This window comes from Catharus ustulatus, chromosome 4, assembly GCF_009819885.2.
Source record: "Catharus ustulatus isolate bCatUst1 chromosome 4, bCatUst1.pri.v2, whole genome shotgun sequence".
Taxonomy (NCBI): Eukaryota; Metazoa; Chordata; class Aves; order Passeriformes; family Turdidae; genus Catharus; species Catharus ustulatus.
Window position 1 is genome coordinate 14086805 of NC_046224.1, and position 25099 is coordinate 14111903.

General features: G+C 40.2%; 1 protein-coding gene across 4 annotated transcripts in view; it reads right to left on the minus strand.

The window, feature by feature from the left end:
* Positions 1–17761, minus strand: part of ATXN7L1 (ataxin 7 like 1) — a 111760-nt gene extending 93999 nt beyond the window's left edge. For 2 of the 4 annotated variants that reach the window (XM_033057815.1, XM_033057814.1), the window contains exon 1: positions 17019–17087. In XM_033057815.1, the coding sequence (XP_032913706.1) occupies positions 17019–17037 (19 nt within the window). In that variant the 5' untranslated portion in view covers positions 17038–17087. Of the gene's footprint in view, positions 1–17018; positions 17270–17576 lie in introns of those variants that run through there. The other 2 variants (XM_033057816.2, XM_033057817.2) reach the window with 2 other exon arrangements.
* Positions 17762–25099: the final 7338 nt, after the last annotated feature.

Here is a 25099-nt window from a genome sequence, read left to right on the forward strand (position 1 = left end):
TTTTAGGAAATCTGCCTGCAGATTTTCAGCATCTTAATCCAGTTTTGTTGTGTGCTTTATTTCTTTTTCAGACTGCAAATGTATATTTGTACCACATTTTGCTGCTGGTGTATCCAGTGCACAATTTCAAAGATGGCCTGATGCAACTGTCAGGATTCTACACTAGCCCTCTGCATCCTCAAGCTCCCACATCAGCTCAAACTATTCCAATCACACACTTGCACGTCCACGCTGCAGAACCTATCCTGTCTGTAGCATCCTGAGGAGTCACTATGGTAAAAATAACATTTTTTTCCTCCTGCAGGTCAGTGTGGCTCTCTCTCAGCAGGTGACTGGCAGTAAGAAAGCAGAGTTTCAGTTCCATCAGATGCACAGAGATGGACAAACTTCCCTTCTGGAGCCAGCACCTGATCTATGTGCCATATCAAGAATATAGTGTTTAGCAAGTTAGCAGGCTTCTGCACATTTCAGGACAGAAACTCTTCTGGCAAGACTGCTGCCATTTGTCTTCTTGCAGAAGCACGCAGTGACATTTTGACAAGGGGAGTGGGGAAGAGAGGAAGGGCTTTTTTGTAATCAATAGACATCAGATGGAAACACATGGCTCAAGATGCCTTGCCTTTTTGTAGGTAGGACACTGATAAAAAGAGCCAAGAAAATGCCCTGAATAATTTGGTGCTGTCATGAGCTACATGAGGTTCTGAAGCTCTGCATCTTGTTTCTTCTGAAGCAAGCACAACTTTTGTAAGATGACAGTCCTAATCCATTTAAACTTTGAGACTGTGGCATGACAAGGTAGAGCATGATTTTTTTCAACAACTATTCTGTTCCTCTAGAAAGCAAATGAAAAGAACTTTGGTGCTCTTAACCTCCACCTTGAGTAACAGCCATGAGAAACAGCACCTCACAGGAAGGTGAAGCCTTGAGCTTTCTACAGTACCACCAAGGTTCCACACATTTTAAAGATCATTATCCAACAGCAACAGTGATACAGATCTGCCTAATGCACTGCCCAGCAAACCACTGCCTCGGTTGTACACACTGTGCCAGAAAACTTCATGTGACTATTTCCTCCAATTTTTAATGAATCTCTCCTTCCTGCAGGTTTTCAAGTCTTTCTTGAATTCTTGCTTCCATATTAGAAATTACCCTTTTTAGTGCCTTATGTCAAAACAAATATCATCTTTTGTTGTCATATTTGCCACAGTCTCAAATACAATTTACCTAAATGCAGGTATGGATTAAATGATGCTGGGAAGACTAAGTAGACAAATCATCTGATTGATGATCATGGCTGTTAGTATTCCACAGCCTTACAGCAGATCCTGACCTAATCTAACATTTACTGGATAACAGGATATACCTATTGAGGAGACCACGACAAGGCCCAAACATTCAGTCCACCTCACTATAAAGTCATATTAAAGGTGACTCCAAATATAAACTTTTAAATATTTTGCAATTACTCAGCCAAAAACGGATGGATCAGATACCCATCAAGCTGTGCAACACTATCAGAGGCAATAATAAGGAACTGAGGAAGATTCAGATTTCTTAAACCTTTAGAATCTCATGGAATCACTACAAGGTAGCATAGGATATGTGTGACCCTGTACACTCCCAAACAGAAAAAGTCCACATGGAGCTTCAAAGTTCACATGGCTCTACAACAGAACACACACTAACACATATTTGGAGCAAACTTCATTGTCCAATTCACAGTTTGTGTCAGCCCTTCCAACTGCAGCAAAACCAACCACAAATTCTATTCCAATTCTTTAGTTTTTGTTGGGTGTGTAAGCCCCAAACCCTGATATTTAATAGAAAGAAATTCAATATTGCCTATTTTCTTTTTTTAGAACATCATTTCACATTGCCTTTTTTTTACAGTTTTTGGAGGCAGCAATACTGGTAAGGGGATGAGGGTGAAGAATTTATAAATTGAGATGCAGCACATTTGCTCTCCACTTATTTTGTATACAGTGCTTACAAGAGTTATAGGACGACTGGTGCTGGAAAACCTTTAAAAGAAGGTTATGTGCTTCTTTTAACCCCACATACATTTCCCAACTAAGTTGAATCTACCTTAAATCAGCACTGACTGGCCTTGCTGTCAGCAAGAAAAATGTGACACTTTCACTCATACTGGTGGTGATTTTACAAAAAAAGAGGCAAACTAAATGATACAAATAATAATATCCTTCAAAAAACTCCTACTGTCTCTTTGGAAAAAGTAGGATAAAATGAGTTCTCATACAATTCATTAGAAATTACAGAGTCTTTTACTCTACCACAAAGACTGCCCTGCTATATTCTCATAAATCCATGGCCAAGAAGGCAGCACCAGGAAAACCTGCTGAAAAAGATTGCTTTGCTTCACAAAGTTGAAGAAAGTGTTTAAGTCCAGCTGTCAATTACCTGACCTTACAATAAGAAGACACAAATTATCTGCAATGCTTCTGAAAAAGCCAACAATTACATTGGTAAATGAAGTTATGCTTAGAATTAATGACTGGAAGGACAGTACTGGTTTTGATTACCAGAAAAACACAAAACAAGATTGGAAAGTGTTACTTCCTTCTACCTGTTGTTAAAGGAGAGTCTTTTCTCACTCATGAGATTAGAAGGCTTCCTTTTGCTTTTATCACCTCATCTTTCACATGGAATTTCTTTTTTTAAATAAAAGTAGCAGTAGCAATGTATGAAATTTTAGGGAGTTAGAACAAAAATCTTCCTTTCATCTGTACCGACTTTCTATGTTAAAACAGGTCATAGAAATTAATCATGCTATTTTAGCCTCAAACCCAAAGGTTGGCTAAAGCACTGTGTGATTCCACTGAAAAAACCAGGGCCTTGTGTGAGGATTTTGTGTGACAGTCTAGTACACCCCTTGATAAGCTGTTCTTATTTAATTGTATCATTAGAAAACTGCGTCTTATTTCCAGTCTGAACTGATCTAGCTTCAGCTTTCTGCCATGAGAATCCCCTTAATCTACCTCACAAAGTACCATCTAACTGTCAGATACCTTTACCCTGTCTAAGTACTTACAGACTTAGCAGGTAGCCTCTACTGTCTGTTGATAAACTAAATAGATTGAGCTTCTTAAATCTTCCATTCTAAAGCTGATTATCCAGGCCTCAAATTAACATAGATTTTTTTCTGAACTCCTTCCAGTTTTTCCAACACCAGATGTGGATATGAGAATTGGGATACAACACTTCAGTAAAACTGTATAAAATATAGCACTACTCACCTCCCCCTAGTCTCCCAGTCATGCACTTTTAGCCTCCTTCAAGACTGCTTTGCACAAGGAGTAATACTTCAATTAATCAACCCTCAAAAGCAATTCTTCCAACTCTACTTATATTTGATCTAGCTTTGTTAAATACAAAAAATTCAGAATGACCAAATTTACTTGTTTGTAGTAAAGAAAAATACATGTATTCCTAATCCCAACTGCATAAGTTCCAAGTATGATGAAACATATAAATTCAGTGTCTGCATTTTACAAGAGAAAACTGCAGAGAGAAAGATTACACTGCAATCATGTAATAGTTACACAATTTAAAGCTCCCTATTTAAACTACTATTTCATTCAATAAACTCAACATTCCCAGTGTATTTTGCACTATGGCTCTGATGCTCATTTATATATTCACCTCTTGAGGTGCTTGGGTGGTCACAGCAGGTTTTATTCCCAGCAAAATCTGGCGGGCACAACAAAAAATTGCTTCAGGCTAAAGCCAGTGTTCTTCCAGACAAAAGGCAGAGCTGCAGGCTAGTCATGGAGGATTTGCTAATGTTATAAATCTACCCATGTAGTGAAAATTAATTGCCAGTTATAATCTTCAATTATTACTGTATCACCAGCTAGTTCCCCTTCCTATCCTGGATGAAAAAGAAAGCAGAGTAAAATCATGAACTATCTAGGATGACCATTTTCATAACACAACAAAAAGAAAAATTGCCAAAAAAATCCGATTAGAGATTATAAAACCATATCCTAGCATATTTGGTCCTCACTGGTAGAGCAGGTGCAGAAAATATGATGGTAATGCTTGCACAGAAAAGGAGCAAGCAATCTAGCTTTTGGAGTAGTAACATCAAATTCTGCCTTTAAGAAATTTAAAAATTATTGAAAAACATCATACTAGAATATGTGGTGACTTACTAAAACACAGCGAAGTACTGCAAGTTTTTGCTGTAGTAAGAACTGACTTATTCTTCTAAGTGTGGCTTGGGTAACCGTTCTTTAAGAGAAAGATAAACTCTAGCAATGTATTTTGAAGCATGTCAGTCCTTACTTTAATGTAAGTAAATGTAATACAAGCAAAATTTGGTGCCAATGGTAGCATCAACTTTTGAAAAACAGTAAACAGAGTGCTAGTCAATAAAGCCTGCCACAACCTGTCACAGGGAAAGGTAATGTGCTCTGGTACTTTGCTTTTTCTTTTACCCCCCATAAAATAAATATATTCTCTGTATCTGTATTCTCTTTGTAATCTAGAAATAAGGCATTGTTCCTTTCCTTTTGAAATTGTTATGCAATTACATACTTCAGTGAGGACTGGAGTATACCCCATCAGTGGAGAGTAGGCTTTCAGTGCTCTTTCAGTTAATTCCAGTGCAGGTATGATTGGTCTTTCAGCAGCAGCAGCCATGTCTGCCCATCCACTTTCAGTGACAAAAAAATTCTACACCTGGCTGGTAGGACACCTTGGGCCTTTTTACAAAGAGAGGTGATCTATAAACATCAGTAGTCAACTTGTTTCTTCTCATGACTTCTTCCCATCCACTCATTCCCTCTGCATTTCCTCACATTGATGTGAATCCTATTTCATACCCTTCCTCTGGATATATACACATTGTCCTGATTATTACTCAAAGTAGTTTCAATATAATGATTTTGAACACAGGGAAAGTCTCTCTCATAAGCTCACAGTACTAAAATGAGCAAGTTTTCAAAAGCACTTGTTCTGTGTATTATTTCCATGGCACAATTATGCTTACACATGGTACGTCAGAAATTTGCCATGGAAAGCCCACATCTAAGGGGTTCTCCTAAAAAAAATTTAAACTTCAGAAATTTGGACACAACAGGCTCATTCTAAGGTTGATAGTCAAGAACAAGAGTCAAAACTGTTCAGAATTTTGCATGTCACGCTTCAAGCCTGCAATATACAAATAGGCAGAAAAAACACTAATACAGAAGAAAGAGTGCAAAAGAATGCAAAAGAGTGTAAAAGAACAACAAATGTTGCATGCACAATGTGTTAGTTTCTCTTCACTTTTTGCCATTAGCAAAACTAAGGCACTATTCAAGAGAACAGATGAAGCTGAAGCCTAATAATAAAGGGAATGTTTACGTATTTGGAGAACAGAGGACATGTTTAGGGAACAGAGCTAAGAAAGATTAAGATTTATCTTTCAATATTTATGTTATTTTTGCAGTCTGGCAATTACAATTAGTTTTGCTTTCCAGTGCCGAGACAGTAAGACAATATTAACCAAACTGGGAGAGTTTATTTTTACAAATGAACTGCTTTCACTAGAAATCTGTTCTGTATGCTACTTTCCTGTGTGCTATACTATCAGCTTTGATGCCTCCTTCCTCCACATCAACTAATTATTCTCTACCTCCTTCAAATTCCTCCTTAAAATAGCTTACTGCACAAAATTGTTCAACATTCATAGACTGATTTTTGTCTTTACAACATACACTACTTATGGTTTTGCCTGAAATGTATTGGAAGCTCCCAGAAATACAGACCGTATCTGGTTGTTTTAAAGCTAACAGTTCTATATTTTACATCATTTGAACACATATATGCCACAACTCTTTAGAACTTTTCCAAATACATGCTTAATTACAAGGAATTAAAAAAAACCCTCAAAACAAATTAAAAGCCTACTAGAACTCCCACAGAGGATACACTCTTACCTTCCAGGAAAGCAATAAAAGTTTACAATACCTTTGATTTGCCAAGGAGCTTGGAAAACAAACAGTCAGAATAGTAACAGGTATCTTGAAAAGCTGGAAAGAATAATAAATGCCACAAAATAAAACTCGTAGCATTCCCTCCTTGGGCAATGCAGTCAAGAATAATTTTTCTTGATGAGCAAGAAACCCAAAAATATGTAAAGCTGCATTACCTCTTTCAAAATTTAAATACCTAGAAGGCTTGGTAATATTCACACCCAGTGTGTTGTGAGCTATGAGAGAAGCTCAAGAAAACTTACACCAAGCACAGAATGTTCGAAGACTCTATTAAAAGCACTATACACACAGCTCACCATAATATCAAGAGCTGAAACATTTTTCCTCCCATTTCTCCTCATGTTTTTCCATGCCATGCATTCAGTTTCTTAATATATTTGCCCAAGGTTCTCCAAGTCTTCTAAAAAGCCAAAAATACAGCAAAAGCATGAATACAATCAGAACCACAAAAGTTCATGATAGTGCACAAAAAAACACCTGAGAGACCCTGAAGAGAAAATCTGAAGAGTTTTTCTTTCCCTGTTTTCTCAGCACCTCTGCATGGTGACGTCTATAAGCTGCTGGGATGACTGAACATTGATAACATACAGGGACATGCAGAAAGTTGCTTAGGAAAGGCAGGCAAGGTAATGAATAAAGCCTTCCAAGTCAAAGGATCAGCTCAATGCTCTGCGCGTGAAGGAACAAATCTCTCCCACAGCATTTTCCTCTTCTTTAAACAGTTGTTTAGATCTACTCAAGAGATGTGAAAACCTGAGATTAACTTCTTACACACTGAATGACATGAATGACAGCCATTCTGTGTAACCCCTCTAAAATTACTAAGTCCTGCTTTCTCAGAGAAAAAAAAAAAGTGCTGTATCATAAAGCATGCCTGCCTGTAGCATGTAGACAGGAACAAGCTGCTTTGCCCTGCAAGACAAGCAAAAGCCATACAACCATGGTTCCCGCAGCACCGCGCCCAAGCTCTCACGATACACCCTGAGCAGTACGACATTACCGGGGGCCCAGTCCACGATAATGCAATCCCATGGCCTTGTCTCAGCTCTGGAAGCAGGAAGGACAAGTCAGTATCAGTATGTAACAAATCACATAGACATATTATCTACTTATGATGCACTGCAAGGAATAGAACTACTACTTTCATGTCTATCATGCTATGTGATAGATATGACCAGACACTCTTCTCTCTCCTCTAAGAGCTTTTTTTGTTTTGTTTTTTGGTTTTTGCTCTGCTTGCCAGTACTAGGTCCAACTCCACCAATCCTGAACTCACATTTGTCTTTAATATCCATTTTCTTTGCTATATTCTCGCCTGTCCTAGAATTTGCAGTGGAAAAAGAGAACCAGTCTGAAAATGAGGTTATCGCACATTTTCTCTCTCTCTCTCTCCTGCTGCTTACTAATCTGTGCCATTCCTCCAGTTGAGCTGAACCCACACCTGCAATTTCAGCCTTTTTTTCTTCCTACTTTTGACTCACTCCTCAAACCTTTTCTTTTGTATCTATTTCTTTCTCTGCAATAGAATGCAAATATTTATTCCAAGAGAAAGTGAGAAAACATAATAACCATTTCACATTCTTCCTTCCCACTCTCTTCCTCTCCCTTGTAGCTCTCCCTTCTTCCCTCATACAATAGATGTAAAACACATCTGTCCCACTCCTTCCTTGCCTCACTCACATCAGCCCATACCTCACATCTCCCATCTACTCCCACTCTGACAGGACAGCAGGACAGCCTGTCAGTCTTTTCTGAGTTTGTAATCTGCTTCTGACCCCTTGATTCTCCAACTACATTACCCTTCCAGTCCTTCTTTTATCTCCAAGCTTATTATGCTCTGTTTGACAAAAAAATTACACTTTTTTCTCTAACTTCAGCATGAGTTTCCTTCATCTGTCCCTTGCAATACAGTGAAACTATTCCCACTAAAATGTCTAAAACTCTTTTACTATTGCAACATCACAAATTAATCATTTCCATCACCCGTTACCCTTGTGCATTCTTCAGAAAAATTAAATGTTTTTATCCTTTTGAAGCATTCACTCTCAGTTTCTGACTTCCCGTGACTCTCCCCTCTCCTACCGCCCATCCTCCCTGTACCAAGCTCTTCAGAGAGCACTGGCAGGCTCCTTATTCTTCCTTAGTCTTCTAGCAGGTCTCCATTGAGTTGCATCTTTTGCTGTTACTTTTATGTCTGAGAATTTTGCATTCAATTCCTGAGAACACGTCTCAAATACAGCAGATACGTCTAAACAAAAGAACTCATTCCATCTGACACCTCTTGCCACTGAGCAGCTGTTTGCTTCAGCTCAGTACAGCCAGAACAGAATTTAGATCTCACCACTCCTACCCTCTTTTCTCCACCTCCTCTCTTGATCACCCTGGACAGTATAATCAACTTGTCCATCATTCGGATATAAAATACTATGATAAACTCCTATGTCATCTTTGCCAGTAGCTTCTCTCTTAAACCATTTATTCAGGTTACATCTACATCTAAATGCTTCTTCCTGCCTTGCATGCCTAGGACACAGTCTGCTCTGACCATCTTCAGTGCTAAACGTTTGCGTGGGCCTTCACCACACATTTTCTTAGTTTTCATGTTGACAAATATTATTCTGCTTGTTCACACTATTCCAAAAGTTCTTTCTTCAATATTGCCATGCTGCTTTACTCTCTGCATCCTTCTATGCACAATCCTCCATTCCAAATTTAAATATTGGGAACAAGCCATCTTCGCTTTCCAGGCTCCTCTGTGTTATGAGCACTCACCTGTCCACATCCTACTTGCTGTCACACCATTTGTTCACATTTCTAGTTGGTTCATGACATCAGTATCCACTTACAAAGCTTTCAACAACCAGCCTGTATTTTCATTCAGGCCAATTTCCACACCTGAGCAAGAATACCTTCCAAGCTCTTGCAAAATTACTTCACTGCCATCCAAATATCACCTTAAAGCTTTCCTTGCTACTGTTCTAAGAAAGTCACTTTAGTTTAGGCTAAAGTCAGCCATCTATCACATTGAGCAACTAAGTGCTTTTGTTTGTCAATATTAAAACTCCTGCTTTGTCATGCATTAAAAAATTAGTTCTCTGCGGCACAGTTTCACAACACACACAAGCACACACCCTTCCTCCCTTTGTTGGTACCCTGCACAGTAGCATCGAGTGCCTGATGGGGCTGCTAGGCATTAGGACTATTATTTGCTATGCAAATAATAATACTGCCTTCCCAGTCATTGCAGTAACAGATCAATTACTTATATTCTTCCAGATCATTGTCCTCTGACTATCTCCATTATCAGACCCAAACAAACAAGGTTTTGGCTCTGTCAGTGCTTGCTGTGGTGGCATGGTCCAACAAACTTTTCAGATGTACATCATTGTATCATCCTGTCTCAGTAAGACAACTAAGAATATGCTATCACATGATAACCTACCTAATCTAGACAATCACAAGTGGGCAGTCTGAAAGCCACCTGAGGACAGGGTACTTATCAGAGATTAAAAAGTAAATACACATAGTGATTTACATTTCCTTGAAGCTCAGCTTCCATTCTGACCATTTCAGCTCAAAATGATGACAAGCTCAAGTCACCTTATTCTATTACTGAAGAGGTCCAGTCCCATCCTCTTCTGTCTTGCTAGAGAACAGAATTTTGATCCAGCAACCTTCTCAACAACTACTGATACGACATTAGCAGTGTTCAATCCAAATATAATTTCAAATTCCCAGACTCTGCCTGCCCCCTAGGTCTAGTCCCCTGCAGTAGGAAGAGAAAGAATGACTGGACAGAAAACATAAAACACTGTATAATAGAAACAAATATAAACAAAATAAAGAAGATCACACAGAATCAAACCCCACGAACTCTTGCCCTTTGCCAGTCATTCTTATGTCTTGATGCTACTTCATCAGTTACTCTTCTGTCTCTTCTGCTGCACACCTGCTCCCAGGGAACGGAAAGGGAAGCCAGCCTAACCCCCTGTGTACCACGCACAGCTCTGTCACAACACAACTGCTTCCGTTTTACAGATGATTCAGGAGGGGCCCACTAAGTGAAACTGCACTAGACAGATACTGGAACCAGAAGTTGTGCAGAACCTGGAACTTCTGTCAGCAAGTTCTTCGCTACTTCTGGCTGATGTTCCTTCTGATCCAGGAAATCTCCCCTTCTTTTTTGCCAAAGAACACACACTTTTTTGCAAATACATGAACACAGAAATCAAAAAGCTGGAAGACCAAATAATTGTAAATTCTAGTCAAGTAAACTGTAAATGTCAAGTAAACAGAGAGATAGGAATAGTGTTGGGCTTAAGCACTGTATTATTATACAACTTAGTAAAATATGAAATGGAATTACTAAATAATAAGCTAAACATTTCAGAAATAAGGAAGACATTTCTATGAGTACAAGACCAAGAGCAATCAGAAAGCTCACTTCCCCAGCAACATCAGTGGCTATCAGGCATGATTTTTAATAAGCCATACAAAAAGTTATGACAAAACCAGTCCCTTAAAATCAATGATAGAAAGTGGCACAGAAAAGAAAAAGAGAGAAATTATTCATGCCATAGTTGGTTTTCCTCTGTTCCATACCAGTTTCAAGTAGCTGTGCTGGAGTCTTCCTTCAATTTGAGTCAGCTTAGTCAGCTGCATAGCTCTGCGATAAAAAACTGGGACATTTTTACTCTCATAACATCTAATCCAGCAAGAGAACCAGCGAAGATTTCTTGCTATAGACTTGCTGATAGACCTCTGTCAAACACCCTTACTGTGTCATGACAGCATTTGCCAAGGGTTTTTGCTTCATATTAATTACTTAAAGATACCAGCTTCACCTGGCATCCTGTACCATTAACTCCTGAATCAGCTTTTTGAAAGACAAGGTGAGGAACTTCTGTACCAAGTCGAACTTGGAATACAGAAACTTCCAGTAATTTAATCTGTGCCCATAGAAATGGAAAATCTTTCTTGCTAGTTGTTCCAAAATCACTCTTAATAATGAGTAGTCATGGCATTCAGATAAACTTATATTGGAGTTAACTCTAAGAAACACTCATAGCAACAATATTATTTTTACTGAAGGTGATCTTTCTTAGTAATGCATGCAGTGACTACCAGAAACTTTCACTTTAACTATGAGAAATTTATGCTTTCTGCCTACAGGACTCCTGTGATTCACAGCTTAAAATGTAATTTGAAATGTTTTCTACAGGATTTTCCACTGCTTTCACCTTGTTCATACACCTCAGCCTTGGTTAAATGGCTAGTATTTTCTTGCCCAAAGGTAAAACAGAACCTGATAATGTCCTAATTTTTAATTAACTAGAAAAAAAGGTCTATTTAAAAGAAATTACTCCACTTTACAGTGGAAATGGTTCAGGTCTTGTGTAGTCTCTTTTTAACACACAGTAATCTACATTTCATCTATAAACTATTAACTACATACAGAAGCAGATCAACATGAAGACACACACGTGTTTTTATATCTAAATCAAAATCAGATATACAAAGTCATTTACTTTCTGAAGTGACAGCAGGGCTTGGGGTACCCTCTAGTAAACACATAAATTTTCCTCTTTCTCAAGTCTGCTTATAAATTACAACTAGTAGAAGAAATGTCAGAGACAGATCCTTAGTGACAGTGCTGGCAGTTGACAGGGAATCACACATGGCTTCCCCACACACAATCAAAAAAAAGTACCTTAAACAACAGGAGATCTAACCACTTCAGAAGAACTGATGCACAAATAACGCACTTCATCAAGATACGTGCACCTAACAAAACCAGGTTTTTAAATGAAGTAATTTACAGCACAAGAGTTTTAGATGCATATTCAGAAACATCAAAATCTTGATTCAAAACACAGAACGTCTGATCAGAGAGCCTTACCATTACTCCACTCCTTTTATCCACTGTGTGGGATGAAGAACTAAAGGACAGGTTTCAGAAAATAACTATGCAACTATGAAGATAAACTACAATTCTGACTAAATTTTCTGGGCACTATCATACATAATGTTTCATTCTTCCTCTGTCATCATTCCTTGAAACACATTAAATGAGGTGACAGCCATAACCAGGAGACATGCCACCCCCTTGCAGAAGCCATCCATGTAAAAAAATAAAAATATCAGAACCAGATATCATATATAGAACTGATCAGTCACACACCAGAACACACATACCAGAATTCAATCCCACTGTCATTTCTCACCCTAAACAAAGACCCTACGGGGTCCTTATTCCCAGTGTAAATATAAGAATGGTAAGAAAAAGTTTCTCTTGAAAACAGCGAGTTTTGTGCCCTGCCAATTCTCAGTTCTTTCACTCATCAAACACCACAGAACATTACATGTGTTTAAGAATCAATATCTCTGAAAGACTGTATTACCTTAGAGAGAAGAGACAGAAAATTATACAACATTCAACCCTCTCTTTTGCTCACTGCAAAACCAAAACCAATCCCAAATCACCAACTATGGTGGTCTAAATTCAATAATCTCACTTCTTTCTTTAGAAGTATGTGTTTAAAACCTTGTTATAATTTTCTTTCCCTCTCAGCCCTAACATTCTCTACTACCACAAAAAGGTGGAAGATGAAGGTGGTAAGTAAAACAAGAATAGTTTTACTTTTTTTTGTTTTGTATGTTTTTAAAGGAGACAAATAGCACCACGGGCATACCACTAGTAAACAAAAGAAATAAATAATAACTAAAGTTAACTCCAATCTCTATGTTTAGGTTAACCAGCTGTTTTTGTCTTCTCTTCTTTCACAATCTCCCCATAATAACTTCAGTTCTCTTCCTCTTACTTTTCATAAAGTAGAATGTTGTATGTCACATCCTTTTCCCCCCTACAGAAGTGTTCCCTACTGCCACCTAACCTCCTTAACTTCTTATTTTTCTAAGAAGAATGACAAAATCAACAACATATATTTCTGAGGAATTAAAAAGATACTGAAAGCAAAACTAATCAGTATCCCTCTAATTTTGTAGTAATGTTGCCAAAGGATTTATCAAAAAACCTTCCACCAGATATTTGTGTGGGATGTGAAAATAGGAAAAAATCTATTGCAAACAATTATCCCATAGATTCAAAACTCCAGTTTGCACCTGTAATCATAAAGTAAAATGGTCAAGTTTAGGGTGGAACAGTAAAAATCTCAACACAAAATCAGAAAAACAATTAGAATTTTTTACATAACATTTGTAACATCAAACAATAATGAATCAGTATGGTTAGTGAAAAGATTATCTAAGATAAAACACACACATCATCAGATTGAAACTTCAATAATACAAACCCACTGAACTGGGAAACTGAAGTTGACTATGACACCAAGTACCCAGACACAGATCTAAAGCCCATAGGTCATATTTAACTCTGCTGTGATTCACAAAGATACACACGGTATCTTTTGCTCCTTTACAGCCTGTGTCTATCTACAAACACTCAATGCTTGCACTTTACTAAACCTATAATTAATAAAAGTTCTGTAGGTGAAACCAAAAAAATCCCATTCTTCATTATTTTCCCAAATATTGTATAACGTAAAACACAACCCTCCAAAATCAATCTATAATCATTTACAGGTTATGGCTGATAATAACAGAACACTGTACCTGCCTCAGGCACACAATAACTGTGGTGTATTACAGAACACAAACTCTCAAATACAGACTTCTTTTACTCTGCTTCCTATCTGCAAGAAAATAATCAATTCTTCAAATATGCCATTCAACCTTTTAAAATTCAACATAAATTCTAAATGCTGCCCTAATTCTGATAACCCCTCTTTTAGCTAAGCCGGTTGCTTGGTAGTGATTTGTCAGATAAGTTACACAATACTGTTTCAGTTTCCTGATTAGATAAGCAGATAAGTTTTTGGGGTTTTTGTCTGGCACAAACATTTATGTATAAAATTTCTCATTTTCTGTGAACACTTGGAAGTTTGAAATCCCCTCTCTAAAAGTCCACATGCCAGTAAAAGTCAATCATGGGCAGACTGCATTTGCTATAGGAAAACTCCAAGTAAGTATCAGCATGGAAAAAGCAATTCTGTCTAGAAAACTGAACAAACATTCAGGAAATTTCTCTCCCTCTATGCCTACATATACACTGCAGAATAAAGGAAAGCAGTGAGCAATACTTCTGTGTCTTTACTTTTACCCTTAAGATGGGGCACACGGTGCATCTCTTGCATTACAGAAATGAACAGCACAGTCAGACTGTGACCCCTCTGCCCAGGGATGCACGTACCAACCCCTCAGCCACGCAGAGACTTGGCAGGCAGTGCTCCTGCCCCCCACCTCCAGGAAATGCTGCCTTCCACATCCCCTCCTGGCCCAAAGTGAGGAAGAAGAGCAGCCTATCACTTTAAACACACGGTACTCAACAAGAAAGGAGGCAGCAAAGCAGAGATCAAGCTAACTGGAAGCACTTTCTGCCACCTAAAACCATTGTTTTTCTACAAAACCAAAGTGAAACACCTTGTGGTCTGAAGTTCAACATATTCCCACTCTTTAGCTCCCACCACGCTCAGCACAGTTTCATTCTTCTTGCTAAACTGCTTACAAAAGAATGGCTGCATAAACCTGGTCCCATCAACTAAAGATGATGAAGTGTAGACAAATATGAGAAGAAGTAAGTGCAGAGAGACCAGGTTTTACACTGTCTTTATCAAACAGTCAGTAATTTTTGATACTTAAAATCCTGTCTATCTGTTGCACCCCCACCCCCCTCATTACTTGATACAAGTAGGTTACAAATAACATTTGATTTTTCTAAGACACCACTTACAATCTCCTGGCATCACAGATGCCATTAAGAAGGTCTACTCCAGTTGGTAAGATTGTAAAAAATAAAGGTGTTGGGTTTTGTATTCAGACCGATCATAACCACAACCCTCCTCTATGAATAAAGTAGGCAAAAAAATTCAACATGTCACACAACACGCGAGCAAGGTCAGAGTATAAACACAAGCATTTCTGCCAAATACATGAGAAATGTTTCCTGCAGACCAATCAAATTCTTGAAATTTCCCCTACCTTTATCACCTTTATTAATAAGGACTGTGAGTCCCAAGGAAGATTTACAGTGGGTGCTCAGACACAGAAGGGTGTGGTGAAAACACCTGTATTAACAGACTGCCTAAGTGGATATAGTAGAAGTATTTCGATACATACTAATTTATTCAAACTTCATGGAAGTTATTTCTAAGTGATCTAACTTAAGTTACTACTTGAAAGCAATAACGTCCCTAAGGCTTATTATTTTCTAAATATAACAGTCAATTTTGGGATTTTTAACACGGTATTATGACACAAGTACTATAAAAGCCAGTAAGTGCTTCACACCTGTCATGATCATAATGTCAGCAATGACATTACGCTTTGTTTGGAAGTAATTTTTCTGGATAGTGAGTTTAAATAGAGCTCCTTTGATGGTTCTGACCCCCCAAAAAACCAAACAAGACTAGAACTGATAATTTAAACTGAATCTTTCTAGGAAACAATTTACATATTATGTATAACTAAGGAGTAGAGACGCCTCAATCTTTATGTCCCAAGCTTATAATAGGAATTTGTGTTCAAGTACTTCTGCGCACAAAACATTTCATCTCAACAAATTAAGCTCCTTATGAAGGCACAGCTGAAGTGGTAAAATTTTTGCTCAATTATTTTTGAATCACCATTACTGATAGACGTACAGAGCGTTGAACCTTTTACATATAAATAACTACATGAAAATCCCAGTTCTGCTGCTAACTTATCTTTGGCTGACAAAATAGAGAGGTTCAGGCACGTAAGAATCAAGATAGGAACACAATCATTAAGCTTGGCATCTCTGTAAAGGTCTTTCAAAAAGAAGTTTTATGGTATTTTAAATAACTTTAATGCGTACTCCATACAATTTTTGTAGTTTATCACACAAATCTACATTACTCATTAATTCATTCTTTTTTCAAGAGCTTGTTTAGAAAACATAAGATTCCTTTGAGCTGCCAAAATGCTCAAAATCGAACGCATGTGTAATGACAACTGTAATGTAATGAGAAACTTAACATCATTTCAGAATATATATTATGACATTACAGGTAATAACGGGGTTTCTCTCAGTATGAATAAGTCACACCAAAGTTTAACTATAATGGTATCGTTCATTATTAACTGACTTCCCAAGAAGTATTTCCCAAGACAGAAGGTTGTGTATGTAAAGCACTTTCTTAAGGAAACAGAAACAGAAAGCTACTTGAAAAAGCGTCCTGAACCATTTCACTAGTTGCACTAGGTGTTACCTCAGCATGATGTTAATGACATACATCACAAACAAAACGTTTCTCCTCTCACAGCTGACAGAGCTGTGACAGGCCTGGCATATTGGCAAATATCACTAACCTGGAATTTGCCTGTTCACACTGATGGTACCAGAAGAACTTATGATCCCAATGACTAATTTTATTTGTTTTTGCATAATACGCATGGGTTAGTGTAACTTCAGATAGTATTTGATGCTGGCTGCTCAGTTGACTTGTAGGTCACACTCAGCCGTGCCAACGAAGAATAAAATGCAATTTGAGCTAAAGTGATTGAATCAAAGATTTTAACAAGCCCTTTCTCACTGCAAGGGAAAAGATCTCCACTAAGTTGCTAATAATAATATAATGTTTAAAGTTTATATGCTTATCTTCACATGAGCAACTGGAACGTTGCACCAAGGGACAGGGTTCACAAAAAAATCCAATATGGCCACTGATGTGTAGTTGTCTTTTGCCTCAAAATTGTGTTATCTTTTACCACGTCTGCCAGTTTCATGTATACACCTGTTATACCCGCACTTCAAAAGAAGTTGACACAGTGACAGTCATCTGCATGTATCCAACCCTGAAACGCTCTTCACGGCAGGGAAATCCATATGCTATCAAACAACCCTGTCAAGGCCAAACCACAGTCATTCACAACCACCAAGACACAGACAGGTAGAGAGGTGTGCCAGCACTAGCCACTTACCTTCTTTATTAAGCCTCATAACCTCTCTGCTTTTTCCACCCTCCTTTCCAGTCTCTTCCAGATCCACACCTGCAGAAGAGAAGCAGAGTCAGGAAGCGCCGAGGGCCCTGAGGTGTGCATTTATTGTTTGGCGAGGGGAGGAGGAGAGGTGAGGAGGTGAGCAGTGTTTCTATTTGCAACAGCAAAAGCACAATGGTCGGAGCATCTGCCAGGGAGCGGAACCGCCGGGCCCCCCGCGGCAGCACCCTCGCCCCCCCCTCCCCGCCCGCGGCATCCTCCGGCCCCTCCGCGCATCCTCCCCCTCGCCCCCTTCCCCCACCGCGGCGCCGGCCCAGCGCCGCGGGGCAGCGGCACGGCAGGCGCGGCGCGGCGTGCGCCTCCCGCACACATGGCACGGGGGCTCGGCCGAGCGTCAGCTGAGCGCCCGGGGGGGCGGCACCTCCCGGGCCCGGCGGGAGGAGGGAGGGGAGCGGAGGGGGGGGCGGCCCGGCCGGACCCCGGCCCCGCTCCGGGGGGAGCGGCGTGCGGAGCCGGACCGCGGCCGGTCCCTGCCCTTACTGTGCGGGGGGGCGGCGCCGTGCGCGTGCGGGGGGGCGGCCTCCCGCACCCAGGCGGCCCAGGGCTGGCCCAGGAACGCCTCGGGACTGGGCACGGGCCGCTCCAGGGCCGCCATGGCGCCGCGCCTGCTCCTGCCTCCTTGTTGCTTTTCCCGTTTCCTTCGGCGGCGGCGGCGGCGAGCGAGCGAGCGAGACACGGGATTCGAGAACGCCGCACGTCATCCTCGGGACGTTCCGCCGCCCACACGGGGGTAGTGTCAGCCCCTGCTCCCTATCAGATCGGGCTCCCCGCCGCACAGCGCGCATGCCCGCGCCCCCCGCGCCTGCGCCCCGCGCCGCCGGCACCGGGCCCGCGCCCGCCCCGAGGGGCGCCGGACCCGCGCAGCCCCCGCGCTGCCCCTCCGGCACCGGCCCGGCCCGGCCCGGCGGAGCGGGGCCCGCGGCCCAGGAGCCCCGCCGGGAAGGCGCAGCCGCCGGCCGTGTGCGCCTCCGGGCTGCGCGCCCCGCGTCTCGCAGCGCCCCGCAGTAAGTGCCTGGGACGGGCTCTCGGTAGCTGCGGCACGGCCCCTCCGCGCCCCAGCGCGGCCGCCAGCCGGACCCGGAGTGCGGGCTCGGGGCTCCCCGCTCCCCTGCTTCCAGCTGCGCTCCTGTGGATCACCTATAGCCACAACCACAGCCATTTTGTTGTCCAAATACTGCCTGATCTGTAGTAGGCTTCGTCTGTTTGCAAATGGGATTTTTCTCGTTTTGGTGTTCTAAGCTAAGGTACAGCAGCTTTAAACTCGCAAGTCCGGCTGCTCTCAAACAATACCGAGGTTTTCATCTCGCTCTACATAACCTATGAGACGTACATGCTTTTAATTTAGGATAGTGCAATTTCTGTTTATTTCACCGTTGAGGTAAGAATAGAAAATAACCGTGAAAATTTTTATACTCAATAGACCTGCTATGGATTAGGAGTTTCAGCATAAGCCTGTTGCTTCAGCTCACATCTCCTAAGTCAAATATAAATGCTCCCAATGAAGGACTTGGTTTCATTTAAGCAGCCTCACATATTCTCATGTAGTGTCTTTCATACAGCTCTGCAGCCCCATTAGGGGTGGTGATGACTGAAGTTAATGGTTCAGCAGACACTTCTCAGAGTAGTGATGTGAGCTTTCTGTGGTCCTATCCCTGTCCTGCATCTTTTCCCAGACACTCGTTCACTTTTTGCTAGTTCAAACCACTGTGAGGCAATACTGAAGTGGAGCATAGAATTATTGTGGACTCAAAAACCCCAAAACCAACAACCTCCACCCCCCAAAAAAACCCGCAACAACAAAAAACCCCAAAACAAACCCCACAATAAACCAAAACATTTCAGGCCTGCTCAAAAGTAGGAGCTGTGGCCAGAAGAGCAGGACAGGAGTTGCTGAAGTCAGCACTTCTGCCTGTCAAAAGGTGCACGGTGCTGCAGTCTAGGATGGATTTAAGTAAATTTCCCACAACTTCATTAGGACTAAGCTCTTTACAGTGCTAAAATGGTTAAAGATTTGGGGCAAAGGGCAGACACTCTTTGCCTTATGTACACTGTCAACACACTCCACCTTTCAAAAAGTAGCTGCAACGTGTGAGTGCCATCCCTAACGCTGAGAGGTGAGACTAAAAGCTTTCATTCCGTATGGCCTAGCCAGAGTCCCTCCAGTCAAGTAAACATTAGCAACAAGAAACATCAGTAACGTTGTCAAAGGAGCAGAAAACTCACCAAAATACCTTTGAAATAAAACCAGGCAATCACCAGGTCTGTTAGCAACCATCGTGAAGCAGATATAGGGTGCATGACCTTTCCTAGACTACATGTGGAATTTCCAGAAGCAGGAAGAGTAGTTGTGATGTAATACAAAGTCCTGGCAAGACTTATTCAGGAATATTATGTGCAGTTTTATCCACCAGTTAAAATTAATCTTCCTACACAAAAAACCCAAAAAACCCAACAAAACCAGTGTGGAAAGGGTTAGGAGAAAGATCAGAGGAATTAAGATTTGATCTTTTGAGAAGAGTTTTACTAAGTCTAACAAAATTCAGCTGGTAGCGCATATGTTTGATGTTTTTAATTATAAGGACATCTAATCGTCAATGAGAAAGAAAAAATAAAGAATAGACATAAATTGATTATGTTGAGGTTGAAAACTGCCCACTATACTGAAAATCTCTTTGGTCAGGAGTAGCAGTATGGAATTCCTTAGGAGCAATGATAAATGACATGAACTTAATAGTCTACCACATTTGACACTTGTGTTCAAATTCACTGCAAGATAATTGAACAAGTGTCTTGACAGTGGCCAAATAGTGTCATAATTAGAGAAGTTAACTGCACAGTTTATACCATAATGCTGGGGTGATTACCCAAGATGTGTATCTGGAGAGAAAGGCATATGAGCACCCAGGAAATCCCCATCGACAAAAACCATTATTAGATTTCAGCCAAGTATGGATGGCCAAACGTCTAACTAATATTAAACACTGCCACAGGATACACAAGTAGTAAAGCAATTCCTAAACATACAGCTGAGAAAAAAGGGATAGGTTAAAGTATTTAATACAAGCTGCCTCAAAGAGGAAAAAAAATTAAAGAAAAAAAACAAAAGTGAAGAAACTTTCCAACTTTAACACATGGCACTGATCTACATGCTGCTTACTATGACACACTGCAGAACTACAGTCTAGGTTCTTAACAGAAACAGACCATATGAAGGAAAATTAGCATAAAATCAAAGATTCAAGATGTACCAATTCCTTCCTAAAAAACAATCCAGTGACTTACAGTTTGAGAGAAAGGTTTCCAAAGCCCTCCCCAAGGAATTTCTCCTCCCTACCATATGTATACATGAACAACATTATCATTAAACAAATGGTTCCACAATCAGAATCATAGGATCATTTATGTTGGAAAAGACCTTTAAGACTGAGTCCAACCATTAACCCTAATTCCATACTAAAACATGTCCCTAACTGACACGTATGCCTAGCTTCAGCATCTTTTGTTTAAAGAGTGTGAGTTCTGCTTTGATTACATCTATGCCGCCTTTATGAGCTGCAGGAAGAAATAACGCCATCCCTGAGCAAACCAGCTGTCAGTTTGTCTCCATTGTCTTGTTGGGTGCAAGTCTTGAAGATGCAGAAAAGTATCCTCATTTCTGCACCAGGACTCTTCCCCAAGAACACCTCTTGTTTCACTCCACATTGATGTCAAATAAACTAGTGTATGTTGCATGGACATATGTGATTGTGCTCCAGAGCCTTATAGCAAAATAGGAAGAGAGCTGATCTGACATCCTGAAAGTTTTCCCATTGTTGGGAATATGTGTAGCTCTGTCTTGTGAATGTGAACTCGAGCTGCAGCTTTACTTTAGCATGACCAGATGGGTTCTTCTTCCCTTCTCCTGGCATCTGCTTCCACAAAATTAATAGAAAAACAAAACTATTTAAGACTTTCATTCCTCTTTCAGGTTTTTTTCATTAATAAGGTGGCCAAAATTTATGGGTGGAGAAGAAAAAAGGTGAGGGAAAGTCACAAACATGGTCACAGAAGACTTTTTTCTTAGGACATCAGGAGAAAAAACTGCACATGAAAGTGCAGATTAAACATCCTCTGATTTTTTTCCACCTGCTCACCAATACAGAAATTTAATTCTTCTATGACCTTGAACAAGTTACTCTGCCACAGAAAAATAATTAATTCAGTCAGAAAAAGTCCTTCTTTCCCTCCCCAGTACCTGAGGATTTTTTACATTTCAATTGACAAGCAGAAGCTTCCTTTTTCTGTGCAGTTTTTCAGAATTCAGGGTAATATGGTCTTGATTTTGGTTGCAACTTCTAAATACTACAGTGATCCAATCATAACATGGTATTAAAAAAGTAAACTATAAGCAAATTATGGCCTTTAATTAATAAATGGCAAAATACAGATAAAACCTCAACTCTAATCTTTTTAATCCATGTATCATTGGTCTTCTAATAAGATGATCTCCAAATGCAAGGTTTTGACAAGTAACCAGAAGATTAAAGTCATATGTTCCTGTACCTACTTATTAGAATTATAGTTAAAGACTTTATAAAAGAACAGTAAAAGTTATGGTATTAGAAGAGATCCAAAGCTGCATATCAATCTTTGGCTTGTTTGGAGACCAGTACAACATTTTTGTATAATTTTCAGGATCTGATGTGAAGACACGACAAATTAAAACAGCAATTCTTACATGTGGCTGTCAGGAACATCATATGTAGTCACCATGTACAAATAAATAATGACATGATTTAATTTCTACCGTACTGTCATACACTGAGAAAATACCATGAGAGTGCTGGAGAGTGCATGTGTAGTCACAACAACAGCAAAATCACGTATACCTGGCAATACGTGCACCAGATGGCTTTAAACTGGCTACGAAAATACTATTAAAAAACAGCTGTATAAGGCCTCAGTATCATAACAAGATTATAAACATATGATGCCTGTGACAAAGTCATGATTTAGCAGTTTGGCAGGAGATTCATAAACACTTCCCAGGATCCTGTTTTGCAATGGATTTACCACATTGGCAGTTTTGTCTTATATTGCAGAAATTATTACACAGCAGTCAGTTTTATGAACCCAGGTATCTACTTTGGTGGAAATGGAGCAGTAAATGAATCACAAGATTTTCTTACAGATGGTGATGGAGTTTGTATAAGAAAAGCACCAGCAAAGTAACTGGCTGTCAGTTATAGGGATGCAGAATTTTTAATCCTTCAGCATTTTAAGGAGTGCAAAACTAACTTGTATGTTTACTTGTGTGCAAACTGTTTTTATGGTGGACTTTTACACCTTGGCTGGTTTTAAACCTGTAGATTATCTGTTTGTGGTCATCCATTTGCAGTCTCTCATTCCACAGTGGATAAATGAAGTTTCTATTTCATGCTACAGCAACACCTCAGGTTACCAGAGAAGTTTGTACTGAGAAGGTGCAAAATCCACCAAATGGGTAGTTCTGCATTTCTCCATCAAAACAGATTCTGAAACTTTTCGAAAATACAATGTAACATTCTAGCATACTATGTTATAATTAGAGTAGCTGAATTCATTAAATAAACTGTGTACTTTAAAGTCCTATATCTAGGTTTCTGCAAAAAGATGTGTACAGGATGCCCATTGAAACAACTCAGGACTTAGCAAGCCACATGTAGAAGCCACTATGAACCAGTCTCCCTAGAGCCACTCTGGCCAAAAGTGTGGTCCCTGTACTATTTCTGATCTCTCTGTAATTTCAGGTGTCTCAAACTCTATGTGAGTACGATCATAGCAGACTTGAGCTAGAAAACTGTATTAAATAGACATATATAGCAGAGAAATCTATTTTAATGTCCTTTGAAAAAACACAAGAAAAAAAATCTGAATTATGCTTTTGGTTCCATCTTAGCCAAAGAAACTAGCACTTAAAAAAGAAACAGTCAGAAAAAATGGAGAACTGAAAAAGAATTTCAAAGTGAGATACTCTTGTATCCCAACAAAAACATGTTTCTTAAAAAAGGGGTTGCAAATTGCTTCACACAAAACAAAGCAATGCTTGAAACACTACAGCAGCACTAATCAGGTGAAATGGGAGATCTAAAGAGAGGTGCACCATACAGGTTTATGAACAGACAGTGCACAATTAGGTAATTTATTACATTGGACTTTGGGAAGTTTGAAGAAAAACTGATACTGAAAATAAGGCTATGAACTGCACATTTCAAACCCAAGAGAGTTATGCAAGCAGTGTGAAAGAAATTGCACATCCTTTTGCTCCAGCCACTAAACAATTTTTCTTATGTGTTGGTTGTCATCTAAATGCATTAACCTTCTACTGTACTGTCTTTTCCAGAGGATAAGTTTTCTTCTCTACTTTATTACCATTGCTGGAGTATTTCTGATACCAAAGCTTGCAATGGTAACTATCAGTGTATTGTTGGCCGTCTTTGTGCAGTGCAGGCATGTATCCTCACTGAACTTGAGGACTTAACAATTTTTCAGAGAAGAAAAACAGTTGCTTTTTTTTTTTTTTTCTGCAGCAGTTTCAGGTTTCAGCCAGAAGCCTCTGAGAATTCAGTTTCTGAGCCATGTCAGATGCCAGTATTTTCTCTCCTTTGAAAACATTCTCTGTGTCCAGACCTCCACCAAACGCCTGAACATCCAGTCTCCATGCTGTAGTGTAACCTGTATGAAACATGAATGTCAACCTCCCTTCTTAAAACACACTACCCAGACTCCCTGGTCAAACACTTCATCAGCTGCTCTTGTGGCAAGAAATTGAGGGTTAGACCAGATCAGAGGAGTGCATTCCCTGAAGAAGAGTGACGACTAATGCATATGTTTTGGAAATTGGAAGACGTGAATGACAAGTCAAAGAGCACTTGGCAGGCTCAAATTCAGTATGTCTGTATTGACAGGTACTCAGGAGTTTTGGTAAATAATAGTAACAATAATATTCTCAAAGGCCATATCCAGGTTTTAGAGGAAGGCTCTTAACTATCCAGTTGGGACAGAAAGGAAGGAACCTGTAGGAGTTCCCTGCATTTTTGAAAGACAGAGCAAAATTCTTTAGATTTTGAGATATAAAACCTCTTGGGAATGGCGAGTTACCTTGCCTCAGTATGAAGTCTGCTTTCAGATAGCGTGCTGCTTTTCTGTGCTTTGCCCTCCCACAATGCCCGTGTGAATAACCAAATCCACAAAACAGGAGTCCCCAAAGATCTTCACACATTTCTCGTGAGGTAGGCATAGAAATATTCTTTCATTAAAAATTAACTTTACCCTAATGAATAATGTATATTATAACTTTCCATTCACCAGTATGTTTGCATGTGTTGGCAGCACACAACAGCAGATTTCTGCCTTTCCCTCATTGCATTGTAGCCAACTTTCTCCTGTTCCTTCTTAACATAGATGCCATATTTGTCCTGTTTCTATCCCTCCTTCTCCCAAATGCTTCCCATTTCTGAATTTTATTCCCACTTTTCTGCCCCTTTACCCTAACCCTGCTTGGTGTGTTTTCAAAACACCAATTTGGGGCCTGTTTTGCACTCTCAGCTCTCTCACCCCACCCTCCCACGTGAGTCCAGCTGCCTCACCAGAGGTGACCATGTATTTTAATGTACACTGCCTTGGTTTTTATCCCCTGCTTCACAGTTAGGAGACTTTCCTCTCCTTTCTTTCCCAGTCCTGAGTCACCTCTCCCCCTCTCACCAGTGAGCTGCCTCTTCCATCACAAAGCTGTTTGGAGTTGCTCTCTTTTCCTCTCTAAATGATTCCTCCTCTTTTGGGCCATGTCCCCTTTCCTTCTCCCCTCCTCTCAGCAGCCAGCTGTCCTTTGCTTCTCCCTGGGAAGCCAGCAGTCCTTCTCAGCTTTCCCCTGGCCCTGGCTGGAGCTCCTTGGCCTCAGCACAGGGTTCTGCCTCCTCTCCCATCATTTTCCACAAGTGCTGGTGCCCTGGCTGTCCCCCTCTCTCAGCAGCCTGCTGATCCCC